The 13,985-nt window shown below is 53.9% G+C and overlaps 1 protein-coding gene across 12 annotated transcripts; it reads left to right on the top strand.

Annotated features, from left to right (window-relative positions):
• Positions 1–589: 589 nt before the first annotated feature.
• ZNF7 (zinc finger protein 7) lies at positions 590–13,241 on the top strand. 12 transcript variants are annotated; one of them, XM_079901846.1, is made up of 6 exons: positions 590–641; positions 1,678–1,905; positions 2,007–2,054; positions 2,478–2,699; positions 6,995–7,111; positions 8,791–13,241. In XM_079901846.1, the coding sequence occupies exons 4-6, from the start codon at positions 2,666–2,668 to the stop codon at positions 10,572–10,574; spliced, it is 1,935 nt and encodes a 644-aa protein (XP_079757972.1). In that variant the 5' UTR covers positions 590–641; positions 1,678–1,905; positions 2,007–2,054; positions 2,478–2,665; the 3' UTR covers positions 10,575–13,241. The 12 variants fall into 12 exon arrangements, with proteins under 12 accessions (XP_079757972.1, XP_079757971.1, XP_079757980.1 ...); XM_079901845.1 differs by having other exon boundaries at positions 2,573–2,699; XM_079901853.1 differs by having other exon boundaries at positions 596–641; positions 1,678–1,838; positions 2,573–2,699.
• The last annotated feature ends 744 nt before the right edge of the window (positions 13,242–13,985 follow it).

A 13,985-nucleotide genomic window follows, 5' to 3' on the forward strand; every position in this document is an offset into this window, starting at 1 on the left:
TGCCCCGCCGCACTGCGGTGACCTCCGCCTGGACCATCTGCCCCACCAGGTGCAGAACACCTGCTCTTTGCACACGGCTCTTCTGCGCCCCCAGCAGGCCGTTGCCCCGCACCACGTACCCCCTCCACCCCGGACACGGCCTGGGTGGGGGTGTCTCCGTAGTCCTGGGGCCTCGAACGTGCCCAGCGGGTGCGTTCTGCTATGGAAAAACCAGCACATAGAACCGGTGCGGGGACCAGCGCCCTCGGACTGGTGACCGGAGGTGCGCGGGATCGTCCCCAGGCGAACTTCAGGCTCTCCGCCTGCTTCGCCCGGGTCCGCTCCCCGACCCCAGGCCAAAAGACAGCGGGCCCAGACCCACGCCTTTCCTGGGCCCCGGCTCCGCCCTCCCCGTACTGTGACCCCGCCCTTTACCGGACTCCGCCCCGCCCTCTCCGGGCTCCATCCTTTCCCCAGCGATCTGGCCCCGCCCGTTCGCCGGCTCCGAGGCGGGGGCGGGGGCCGGCTGGGAACCACCGAGTTGGCCGAGCCTCCGAAACGCCCAGAACGGCCGGAAGGCTGCGGGGCAGAGCGGCCGCGGGCGGCCGAGGCCCATTTCCGGCGTCGTCCCGCGGGTGGGTCCTCGAGCGGCCCCGGGGAGGGTGAGTCGATGCAACACGCGCGGGTTAGTGTCGGGGCGCCGCACGTGCTCTTCGCCCTCGGGCGGAGAGGCCGCCTACCAGCCCCAGCGCCCTCCCGCCTCCGACTCTGCAGGCCCCGCCCTCCCCGGCCTCTCCGCGGGGAAGCGCGGGTGGCGCGGGCGGCTGTCTAGAGCCCGTGGGCGCCTGGCGGGGTGGTGGTCGAGCCTTGGCCGTCTTGCCCGGCAGAGGTGGGAGGCGGGAGGGGGAGTCCCGCAGATCCGGCCTCGCGGCAGCCTCGTAACCTTCCCGCCGGTTCTAGGCCTGCTCCAGGGGCATCCTTGCTTATCCTACCTGCATAATCATCTCCCTCTAGGGCCCTCTTTTTCCCTCCCTCACTGTCCGTCGAAGGCCTAGACTTAGTGAGGGTGGCAAAAAGGGCTGTACCTTGGGGGAGTAAGATATGTATTTTCTCTGAATTCTGGTTGCCGCTAAGGGCCTGCGATTCTCTACAGGGGACCCAGGATACAGCACTGGCCAGGCCCAGGTGGGGACCCACCTGACAGTGGTCACTGCTGCCTCAGCCTTGCTGCCCTCACGGCCTGGGGCTTCGGCCCTCAAGCCGATTTGAGAGCCAGAAGCTCCCCTAGGAAGCCCGCTTCTCATTCTGACCTCCCAGAGAGATGCCTGGAGAGGGGCCAAGTTTATATACTGGGATTGGGGTGGGGTCCTGTGCCGACTCCTCTTGTCCCTGCAGTCCGTCCTTCCGGTTCCTGTCTATTCGAGCCTCCAGTCGCATCATGCTTCCTCTTGCGGCCCCACAGGCTCATTCAGCCCCGGTTTTTCCTGCCTCATGCCTTTTGCACACGTTGTTCCTGCTGCCTGCGGTGCCCTCCCCACCTCCATTACCTTAGCCAAGTTAGCACCTAGGGGAAGTGACCCATCAGACTAAGTCAGAATTTCCCCGTTTAAGTGCTTTCAGAGTTTCTTGTGCTTCGGTGCTATTATCACAGCTGTAATTTTGCATTTGTTTTTGTGGTCACTTAACTCTCTTCTCCAGTAGACTGCTCCGTGAACGCAAAGTCTGTGTGTACTGTTCACTACTGTATCCCCATTGCTTGGTTGAGCACCTGGCATCCGTGGCAACCACCCATTACATGTTTGTGGAGTGATTCATACATACTACACACTCTGAAAGATGAATGGAGCTTCGGGGGGCAGGTACTCAGGTGCCATGGCGACTTTGGCCCCGCCCCAAGTCCCTGCCAGAGAACACCTGGGGTTGGAGGTAAAGGATGGGGGAACGTAGTACCACGCCCCTCGGTTAGCCTGGAAGTCAGGGGTTGGGGCCTCCAGGATACTGATCTCTGACCTTTTCGTTACTTCCAGCAGGTCTCTGGGCCGGGACACGCGGATCCCCACCCACGCAGGCGCATGGTAGGAGTCTGACTTCCCCCGTTCCCTCCCTCGTTCTGGGAGGGCCCCTTCCTCCTCCTTTGGGCACCCTCCCTGCCCACTGGGCCTGGACCTAGACCCTCCCTTGGCTCCACACTGTGACCCTTGCCGGTCTCCGGCATGCCCATTGCCAAGGTAGTGAGCAAACACCTGCCCAGACCGGGCCCTGCCTGAGGCTCTCTGGGGAAGGTTGTATATCACCGTAGTCTGGGTCCCTCCCCCTTCTCCATACTGTCCCTCCCCTTGATTTTCTTTTCTTTTATTATTATTACTGTTTTGGCCACACTGCGTGGCTTGCAGGATCTTAGTTCCCTGACCAGGGATCTAACCTATGCCCCCTGCAGTGGAAGTGCGGAGTCCTAACCATAGGACCTCCAGGGAATTCTCTCCTCCCCTTGATTTTAGAGCCAAAGGGGCCTGGTGACTGTCTCACCCAACCTTGTGGTCCATGTGCCTGAGACACCCAGGGGTCCCTGGGGGACTGGTGTGTGTCCTTTCAGGAGGCTGTGACGTTTGGTGATGTGGCTGTGCACTTCTCACGGGAGGAATGGCAGTGTCTGGACCCTGGCCAGAGGGCCCTCTACAAGGAGGTGATGCTCGAGAACCACAGCAGTGTGGCCGGACTAGGTGAGGCTTCATCTGGACACCCTTAGCCCCTGCGTCATCTGTCAGCACCCACCTAGCCAGGCCTCTGTTATATATATTTATTTATTTATTGTTTTATTTTATTTATTTTTGGTTGTATTCAGTCTTCGTTGCTGTGTGCGGGCTTCTCATTGTGGTGGCTTCTCTTGTTGCGGAGCATGGGCTCTAGGCGTGTGGGCTTCAGTAGTTGTGGCACGCGGGCTCAGTAGTTGTGGGTCACGGGCTCCAGAGCGCAAGCTCAGTAGCTGTGGCGCAGGGGCTTAGTTGCTCCACGGCATGTGGGATCTTCCTGGACCAGGGCTTGAACCCGTGTCCCCTGCACTGGCAGGTGGATTCCTAACCACTGCGCCACCAGGGAAGCCCCGAGAATCCTTTTTATCTTTGTCCACACACTGAGCTGTTTCCCCAGCACTAAACAATCCATCCTTTCCCGTTGATTTGTAGAGCTGCCTTTTTCATAAGTGTGATGGTGTGTTTCCGAGCTCTGGTCTGTTAGGGGGCAGCTCTCTGCTTTTTGTTAGGTTGTTCTGTTATTAGTATTACTTTTGATTGCTTTGACTTGTGGCATGTTAATACCTGGTGGGGCAGCTCTCGCTCTTTATTCTTTTTAAAATTTCACTTACTTACGGCTAACAGAGTAGTTCTTTCGTGTAAGTTTAGAATAAGTTTGAGTTCCTTGAAAATTGCACTGGAATTTTTATAGGGGAGTGGTTTGAATTTGTAGATTGCACCCAAGACCGTGCATTGTGTCTCCATTTACCTACTTACCTCTGCAGACGTTATTAGAGTGTGGGCATTTCCTCCACAGTGGTCTGGTGTTTGCTCTTCAGTTTAGGTTGTTTTGTGAATGTATCATTGTTATGTTATATTTCTAGCTGATTATTGCTGCTATAGAGAAATGCTCTTGATTTTGGAGGATAGACCTTGTATTTGGCCACTTCATTGGACTCCCTGCTAGTTCTGGTATCATGTTCTAAGGAGGGGCCTGCAAGTGAAAGCTTGGTGTTTTCCCTCCTGGCCCCCATGTGTCCTGATCTTTAGCAATGGCCAGAGCGCCCGTGCTGTTAGGAGTGCTGTGGGCATGCTTGTTTTGTTCTGATTTTAAAGGGAATGCATGTAACTAAGGACAGAAGTTGGCTGAAGAGTTTCGGTGTTTTGTTTTTTGTTTTTGGCTGCGTTGCCGTGCGCGGGCTTTCTCTAGTTGCGGCGAGCGGGGGTACTCTTTGTTGCAGTGTGCGGGCTTCTCATTGTAGTGGCTTCTATTGTTGCGGAGCACAGGCTCCAGGCGCGCGGGCTTCGGTAGTTGTGGCTCACAGGCTCTAGAGTGCACACTCAGTAGTTGTGGTGCACCGGCTTAGTTGCCCCGCGGCATGTAGGATCTTCCCGGAGCAGGGATAGAACCCGTGTTCACTGCATTGGCAGGTGGATATTTCAAATTCTTTTCCTCCATTAATTGAGATGTCCATATGTTTTTTTTTTTCTTAGCCTGTTAGTCTAATAAGTTACATTGGCATATTTCCGTATATTCCTGGAATAAACTCTACTTAAGTCATGATATTTACATATGCATTCTGATAACCTCTTGGACTCAGGTAGTCAGTATTGTATTTTGGATTTTTGCATCCCTGTTCCTAAGCCAAATGGACTTGTATGGTTTTTTGTTTGTTTGTTTTTTTTTTTTTGGTGAATTGTCATTATATAGTTTGACATTTTTTGCATATAAGTTTCATAAAATGAGCTGGGAAGCTTTTGCTGTCTTTCTTAATTTCTGGAAGAATTTATATAGATGGAATTAATTGAACCTTCGAGTTTTTGGTTGAACTCACCTGTAAAACCACCTGGGCCTTGGGCCCTTGGGGAAGGAAGGTCTTTGACTGGAATTTACGTTTTATTAATGCCTCATGGTCTATCAAGCTTACGGATTTTCCCCTGTGCCAATTTTGTCATTTCTAGTTTTTGTACAGATAGATCTACTCCTTCAGATTTTCAATTTTTTTAGCGTGTATTTGTTCATAATACTCTTTATTTTTAATCTCTATTATGTTTGTGTTTGTTTCCCTTGTTTGTTTTATTTTTTGGCAGCATCTTTTCACTGTGTTGACTGTTATTTTTTTAAAAAAATATTTATTTATGTTGGCTGCACTGGGTCTTTGTTGCAGCACACAAGATCTTTTCGTTGTGACATGTGGACTCTTAGTTGCAGCATGCAGACTTCGTAGGTGTGGTATGCATGTAGGATCTAGTTCCCCCACCAAGGATGGAACCCAGGCCCCCTGCATTGGGAGCACAGAGTCTTACCCACTGGACCACTAGGGAAGTCCCTGTGATTGGTTTTGCCACAAGACTATGCTTTTTATCTTTTTGAAGAACCAGCTTTTGGGTTTTTTTGGGGGGAAGGGGTGCTCTTTCATTGAATCTTGCCCACTTTTGTTATTTTCTCCCTTTTTATTTATTTGTGTTTGCTGTGTTGTTTTGTTTACAACTCCTTGAATTTAATATTTACCTTTTCTGTGTTTATCATTCTTGTTTCTTTTTTTAAAAATAAATTTATTATTTAATTTTAATTTTATTTCTGGCTGCATTGGGTCTTTGTTGCGCGCAGGATTTCTCTGGCTGCGGTGAACGGGGCTACTCTTCGTTGCGGTGCATGGGCTTCTCACTGTGGTGGCTTCTCTTGTCACGGAGCACGGCTCTAAGCGTACAGGCTTCAGTAGTTGTGGCACAAGGGCTCAGTAGTTGTGGCTTGCAAGCTCTAGAGCGCAGGCTCAGTAGTTGTGGCGCACGGGCTTAGTTGCTCCATGGCATGGAGCCGGACCAGGGCTCGAACCCGTGTCCCCTGCACTGGCAGGTGGATTCTTAACCACTGTGCCACCAGGGAAACCCCCAATCATTCTTGTTTCTGGTCAACATATTTTAAAATGTGAAATTTTATTTGTAAGTACTGCTTCAGCTGCGCCCTACAAATTTTGACTTATAGTAAATACAATTTACTTACAGTAAATACCACTTAGTAATTCATCATTTCGTTTTCAGGTAGCTAATAGTTTTGAGCTACTTGTTGTGGTGGCTGTCATGTCCAGTTGCATTTAGATCAGGTGCAGTCTGTGGTATTGTTCTGTGGCCTGTGCCTGATCCCCTTCCTGACTGGCCCAGGGATGTTTCTCTGTGAGCATTGCACATGTGCTTGGTAAGAACACCTGTTTCATGTTGACTGTGGGTCAACTCAGGGTCCTGCCATCACCTGAGACTTCGACCTAGGCTCTCTCTGCCTGCCCTTCTCCATCCACACGGCTGGAAACCTGAGGTGTGCTCCAGCCAGAGGGCTTGGCCAGCCCTTGGATGGGCTGGGAGCACATCACACGGCTGGCCCACAGCATGGGGGCTGGCGGCCCCAGAGGCAGGTGCCAGGTGGGTGCCTGCAGCTCTCCACCCCTCTGCCGAGGCCCCCCAGGGCTTTATATGAGGACTCGAGGCTGGAGCTTCTGGGTGACCATTGGACTTCACACCTGATTTTTTTTTTTATTTATTTTATTTTATTTTTTGGCGGCACCACGCGACATGTGGGATCTTAGTTCCCAGACCAAGAAATCAAACCCGTGCCCCCTGCGTTGGAAGCACGGAGTCTTTTTTTTTTTTTTTTTTTGCGGTATGCGGGCCTCTCACTGTTGTGGCCTCTCCCGTTGCGGAGCACAGGCTCTGGACGCGCAGGCTCAGCGGCCATGACTCACGGGCCCAGCTGCTCCACAGCATGCGGGATCTTCCTGGACCGGGGCATGAACCGGTGTCCCCTGCATCGGCAGGTGGACTCTCAACCACTGCGCCACCAGGGGAGCCCAGCACAGAGTCTTAACCACTGGACTGCCACGGAAGTCCTCACACCTTCGGATTTAAAATCCATTTTGTTTGTTGATTTGTTGTTGTTGTTTGTCTTGTTTTTTAACCACGTCAATCTCTTGGGGTGTCCTTGCTCTCGGAACTGAGGGACTGAGGGAAGTGCTGGCAGTGCCTGGCTTCTCTCCCCCTGGGCTAGAGCTGGCCTGTACTAGGCAGATTCGTGTGACAGGGCTCCCTGAGGATCCTGGCCCTGTGTGGATGGAGACAGGGACAGGCTGGGAGTCCAGGAGTTCCTCTGTGTCCAGCCTCAGGAGGCGACAGACCTGGACAGAGAGGGCCCCTGTGCCCCAGTAGCCCCCAGCCCTTCACTCCTGGGAACAAGGGAGGGCTGAGCTGCACTCCCAGCCACACCAATGCCATCTCCTCCTCTGCCGCCTCCACAGCAGGATTCCTGGTCTTCAAGCCTGAGCTGATCTCCCGGCTGGAACAGGGGCAGGAGCCATGGGTCCTCGACCTGCAAGGAGCGGAGGGGAGAGAGGCAGCCAGGACCTCCCAGGCAGGTGAGGTTTCCGGGCACAGGGTGAGAGGGCTGCGGGCGGGAGGCTGGAGGCAGACCCCAGGTGCCACCCACGTGGGCTTGCTGGGCTGCCTGGGAATGCCATGGGGTGGGTCCGGAAGTGTAGACGGGTGGTGGGGCAGCCTCAGGAGAGACTGAACTACAGAAAAGCGAGGGCACAAAACACCCACGCATTATGGCAAAAACGGTTTGTTTTTGAACCACTATTTGCTCAGTTTGTAATTTTTTTTTGCCGGAGGGGGGTGCTGCGTTGGGTCTTTGTTGCTGCACGCGGGCTTTCTCTAGTTGTGGCGAGCAGGGGCTACTCTTCATCGTGGTGCATGGGCTTCTCATTGCAGTGGCTTCTCTTGTTGCGGAGCACGGGCTCTAGGCACGTGGGCTCAGTAGTTGTGGCACTTGGGCTCAGTAGTTGTGGCTCGCAGGCTCTAGAGCTCAGGCTCTGTAGTTGTGGCACACAGGCTTAGTCACTCCGTGGCATGTGGGATCTTCCCAGACCAGGGCTTGAACCCATGTCCCCTGCATTGGCAGAACCACTGCACCACCGGGGAAGCCCCTGTAATTTTACTAATAGTCTTACTGAGCTCAGGTACACACATGTGGCTCTAAGGGGAGCACTAAGTGTGGCTCTGAGCAGCTGTCCCCTCCCTCCGCCATGCTCCCTCTGGAACTTCTTGGGGCCCTGGGTGACCCCAACCTCTCAGATAAGGCTCTAGGGCTGTGTTAGTGTCCTGGGGTTGCTGTAACAAAGCACCACGAACTGGAGGCTTAAAACAGCAGAGATTTACTGTTTCTCAGTTCTGGAGGCCAGATGTCCAAAATCAAGGTATGGGCAGGGTCATGTCCTCTATGAAACCTGTAGGGGAGGATCCTTCCTGCCTAGTCTAGCTTCTGGGCCCCAGGTATTCCTTGGCTGGTGGCCACATCACTCCAAACCTCCATATGGAGGGCAGGCAGCGTAGGTGGACCCTCCAGAAACCCATGGGAAGGAGGAGTCAGTATGGCCAGCGGGTGTGGCTGCCTGGAAGCTGAGGGGCAGACTAGCAAGGGATGCGGCCAGGTGTGCGTCAGAGGGCGTGGCTTGGCGGCAGCTGGATGCCACAGGGTTCAGGCCTGGGGTCCTTCTCAGAACCCCACCCAGTGGACAGCTGGAGGCCCAGTTCTCTTGGGCTCACCACCTGTGTGCCCCTCAGCAGCTCTTGCACCTCATTTTTCTTGGTATCTAACATCCCTCTATTCACAGTTTTCAGTCTCTCTTTCCTCCTCACTCTACGTTCTCTGCAACCAGGAGCCTCTGACCTCTCAGCCTAGCCCTGCCTCTCACTAAACCTCCCACCCTATCGAGCTCACTTTGCTTCTTTGTAGATTTTTCCTCATGCTAGTTCCACGTGGGAGGACCTTTCCCCCATGTAGGAGGGAAGCTCTTTGCACTCTGCCAAGTACACTGTAACTGAATGAGTGCATAAAATGAAGTATGAATGAAACCAGATTTTGAGAACTGTCAAAGGCATTGACTTCTTGTAGCGTCTTTCCATGTGCTCAACGCAGACTGTCTGGGAGGGGGCTCAGTCCCAGGGGTGGTGTGCACCCCTGCCCCATCCTCCAGTCTTTGTCCTTCCTCTGAGCACAGGGGATAAGCAGCAGTTTACTTCCTGTTCATTTCAGATTCTACAATCGGGACCGAGAGTGAGCAGGCCTGTGAAGACATTGACCGTCTAAAATCAGAATCCCATGTGGTCATGGTCAAAACCCCGTCCCAGGACTTTCCCCAGAGTCCTGGCTTTGGAGATGCCTCTGATCCCGAGGTCTGTTCAGAGAGTCAGCCAACCTCCCTCTTCCAGAAAAACTGCTTGAATATAGGGACTGTGGCTCCCAGGGAGACCTTCGCTGAGGAAGAGGCCCAGGGGTGTGGCGAGCGGGGGAGTGGTGGCCGCCTGGGTTGTCGACGTGATCAAAGTCAGGGGTCCTTGCGAAGATGTGACATCTGTGGTAGGAGTTTCCGATCTACTTCAGATGTCTCTCTGCATCAGGAAATTAATACACAGAAGAGACCTAACAGCTGCCAGGAGTGCCAAAAAAAATTACCTGATTGCTTACAGGGGAGACATCTGAGTACCTTGCATGGCGAGAAGCCGTATGAGTGTGAGGAGTGTGGGAAGGTCTTCAGGTTGTGCTCACAGCTTACTCAGCATCAGAGGATCCATACTGGAGAGAAGCCGTTTAAATGCACCGAGTGTGGGAAGGCCTTTCGTCTGAGCTCGAAACTCATTCAGCATCAAAGGATTCACACTGGGGAGAAGCCCTACAGGTGTGAGGAATGTGGAAAAGCCTTTGGTCAGAGCTCTAGCCTCATCCACCATCAGAGGGTCCACACGGGAGAGAGGCCCTATGGCTGCCGGGAGTGCGGGAAGGCCTTCAGCCAGCAGTCTCAGCTGGCCAGGCACCAGAGGACCCATACGGGAGAGAGGCCCTACCCATGCCAGGAGTGTGGGAAGGCCTTCAGCCAGAGCTCAACCCTAGCTCAGCACCAGCGGATGCACGCTGGGGAGAAACTTCAGCTCCCAAGAGCCCCGGATAGCCCCAGCCTGGTTGCACATCAGAGGTTGCATGCTACCGAGAAACCGTTTAAGTGTGACGAGTGTGGGAAGGCTTTCCGGTGGGTCTCCCGCCTTAGTCAGCATCAGCTGACGCATACTGGAGAGAAACCTTATAAATGCAACAAGTGTTCAAAAGCCTTTGGTTGCAGCTCACGGCTTATTCGCCACCAGAGAACTCACACTGGAGAAAAACCATTTAAGTGTGAAGAATGTGGGAAAGGCTTTGTCCAGGGCTCACACCTAATCCAGCATCAGAGAATTCACACTGGAGAGAAGCCCTATGAGTGCAGTGACTGTGGGAAGGCCTTCAGCCAGAGCTCAAGCCTCATTTACCATCAGAGGATCCATAAAGGGGAGAAGCCCTACGAGTGCCTCGAATGTGGAAAAGCCTTCAGTATGAGCACACAGCTCACAATACACCAGCGGGTGCACACGGGGGAGAGGCCCTATAAGTGCAGTGAATGTGGGAAAGCCTTCAGTCAGAACTCCACCCTTTTCCAGCACCAGATCATTCACGCTGGGGTGAAGCCCTATGGATGCAGCGAGTGTGGGAAAGCCTTCAGCCGGAGCTCGTACCTCATCGAGCACCAGAGGATCCACACTCGAGCCCAGTGGTACCACGAGTATGGGAATACTCTGGAAGCTTCTACCCACGTGAGCCGTAAGAAAGTTAATACTGTAAAGAAACTTCATAAATGTAATGAATGTGAAAAAATATTCAGATGGCGCTCGCATCTAATTATACACCAGAGAATTCACACTGGAGAGAAACCTTATAAATGTAATGAATGTGGCAAAGCTTTTAACAGGAGCTCAAGGCTTACTCAGCATCAGAAAATTCACATGGGATAGACCACTCACCTTTACGAATGTGTATAAATGTGAATAAACCTACAGCCTTAACTTATTATGGGATCATTTATACTGACGGTTTAGAATGTCGTGAAAGATTCAGAATTGCTCTCTTAGGAGAGAGAACATCCAGATTCACATGAGGTATATGTTTATTTGCTGGCACGTTTGACCTTCAGTAAAGCCCGTGTCCCTCACATCAAGGTGCACATGTGTAGCATTTGAGTTCACAGAGGGAAGACCCCAGGTCCTGCGGACGAGGAAGAGGCATGAGAAAAGCCCCGTGAGCCCCGCCAGACGAGTGGGTTGAAAGAAGTTACCCAGGACGTCTTCCTTAAGCACCAGGTACTCAGACTGGCTTCAGCAGCAAGATATGCTCACTCGTGTCCGCGGGGCCCCAGGCAGCGTGGCCGGTCCCCCTCACCTGACTCCCCCGGCAGGGCCTCTGGGGAGGAGCTGGCTCCAGCAGCAGTGCCCGGGCCCGGGGACAGTGTCACTGGCCCACCCTACGTCCAGAGCCCAGCTGCTTTGGTTACAAGGATCAGATGCGCAGCCCTCACTGGGATTCCCAGCCCGGCCCTCAGCATTGCAGGAGACTCACCTCAGCCCCGAGAACACCACCAGAGGCTGGGATGTGTGTTGTTGGCTGCTGCTGGCCAGACGTCCTCAAAACTCCAGCCACGGGGACTGCCCAAACTGGGAGGTCTGCGAGCAGACACACGAGCCCGTGCCTTCTCACAGGCCTGAGGACGGTGGAGATGCCTGCTCACCAGGATCAGTGTGTCGGCGTGGTCTTGTGGGCCCCACAGGTCCCAGGGCAGAGGGCCCCACGGGTGCTGAGCAACGGGTGCGCGTGAGTGAGCCTGCTCCGCCCACATCACCTTCTCCCTGGGTTTTCTCTGCCAGCCCAGCCTGGAGAAACAGCCAGGGTAGAGTGGTCAGGGCCCTTGGTTTCTTGGCACGGGTGGAAAGAATGTGCTGGGGAGATCACCGCTCCGCCCACCCCTCTGGTGAACCTGACTGACAGGCTGGGGCTGCAGAGCAGCTCACAGAGCATCTCATCAAGGCCTGTGAGCCACAGGATGAGGCTGACATGTAGCATCAAGTCCAGCCCTGCTTGGGGCCCTGGACTCGGCAGTGGTGACTCGGGACCAGGTGTGTCATTTGCACAGGCTGCCACCCAGGACCACCCCCCGAGACCTGCCAATCTTTGGTGCCATTGCCAATGATCACAGGCCAAGGGCGGCCTGCCACAGAGAAGCCACTTCTCCCATGTACGGACAGGTGAACCTGAGGGACATAGGTCACTTCAGGATTTATTGCAACACGACTTGGGTCACCATCACACTGGTTGGGTGAAGCCCAGATCGCCTTGTGCGACATGGCCCAGAATCAGCCCATGGGTTTGTATCAGGGGAAACTGCTGCTCCGTGTGTACTGGAGGGCCTGCTGGGGCTGGGGACAGTGGAGTTCAGGGTGGCCGAGTTCACGTGAGTTTTCGTTCTCAGCACGTGGACAGGGACTCAGCCCCACGGCAGCTCAGCCTGATCTGCCAGTTCACCTGACAAAAGGTATGACATGTTCTCAGGTTGTAGTGTTGTCTCTGGGGATGAGGATCATCCCCCAACCTGCACCTTCGGGGGTGTTCCCGCCCTGGGCGGAGGACACCATGCAGTCATTGTGCCCCTGCAGCAGCTGTAACCCCATCTCCCCGGCGTCCCCTGCTCCACCCAGAGCTTGTGTCTGAAGGGTCAGTGCGAGAGCGCAGGGACTTCTACAGACTGTGCAGAGATCATGTTCCCGCCTCGGCTGGTGTGCTCAACCAGGTGGTCACCGCCATCAGAGCCGGGCAGGGTGGGCACATGTGAGTGGGCTGCATCTTAGGCTTTGTGAGCCACCCAAGGATGGGACAAGAGTCAGGGTCCCGGTGCTCGTGCCACACGCGCCCTCCACTGGCGCCTGGTGCCACCATGTGCTGGAAGGGCCTCCCGAGGCCCCGTGCTCTCGCCTTCTGGCTCTGTGAAGGCTGTTTGTCGCTGGGTGTGCCGTCCCCACAAGGGATTTGTCTCCTGGCCACTTTCCGGTAATGATGGACAAAGGGGTGGAAGGCCTCTGGACTCCAGGTTCTGCACTGGGTAGGATGCTTCTGTTTTCCCCTAACAGCACTTGCAGGCTGGCCAAAAAGGGCCAGAGGGACCAGCCTTAAATCTGTTTCAGCACCTGGATTCTTTCTGGATCAGCACAGTCCTAAGTCGGGCTGGCTGACTGTGTGGCCCGTGGGCCAAATGCGGACCTGTGCCCACATCTGTGAGGCCTGCTGATCCGCCTGAAGGCACTGGGACCTACACGGCCCCCAGAACCTGAGCCAGAGTCAGTCCTGTAAATGCCCTCTTGTCCAGGAACTCAATCACAGACAGCCGAGGAGTAAGGCAGCTGCTTGAGCGTAGCCCATCTGACGCTCCGCCTTCTGGCTCCGCCTCTTGGCTCCGCCTCCGAGGGCCCTGTGGGCTCCTGAGCGCTTCAGCTTTTGGTGCTGCTCCCAACCGGTTGCTCGGATCAGCGTCAGGGTTTTAATGTGCCTGCTTTTACCTTTTATCAGGCCACGAGCTAAGGGTGGGTTAACGTTTTTACGTGGTTGGGGGGGAAAGACTATTTTGTGACATTTGAAAATTATATTGAAATCAGATTTCAGTGTGACCAAATAAAGGTTCTTGGAACACAGCTGGCCCATTTGTTTGCCGGTTGCCTCTGACCGAGTGGCAGTCCTGCCTCGTTTACTTGGGTAAAAACTTCATGCCTCCAGCCTTTGAGGGATTATTTTTCCTCTCTCTTCTTAGTGTGCTTTGTTCACTTAAATGTCCCAATACAACCAAGAATTCAATAGAAATACATCTCAAGCTCTGCATTCCAGTCTAGAATATCGACTGCAGAAGTACAGGGTGAGGAGTCATTTCTTAGCTGAGTCCATGTGAAAAAGATGTGTAGTATTCATGTGTCACCTGGCGAGACATTGTGAGTTCAAACTACTGCACAGGTTTGAGATCCCAGAGCACAGGAAAAGCATCTGCGCACATCAGACGCTTTGCAGGGAGGGAGAGGAGAGGGCTGCCTGCCGGGTAGTGCGAGTTCTGGACTATTCTGCTCTACTTTCAAGCTATAGCTCCCAATTTGGGGCTTCAGTAAACGCAACACTAAACTCATTTTAAGAATTTCCGGGCGGTCCACTGGTCAGGACCCATCTTTCACTGTGTGCGGGGCCAGGTTCAATCCTTGGGGAACTAGATCCCTCAAGACGCCCAACATGGCCCAAAAACAGAATTTCCAGAACTATTCCAGAGTAGATTTTAAAATACTTTGGGTTTCTCTTTTGGAGACAAATTAAACCCCTAATTTTGACCTGAAATTGCTTTT

This window comes from Stenella coeruleoalba (genome assembly GCF_951394435.1).
Source record: "Stenella coeruleoalba genome assembly, chromosome: 17".
In the NCBI taxonomy this organism is placed as follows: Eukaryota; Metazoa; Chordata; class Mammalia; order Artiodactyla; family Delphinidae; genus Stenella; species Stenella coeruleoalba.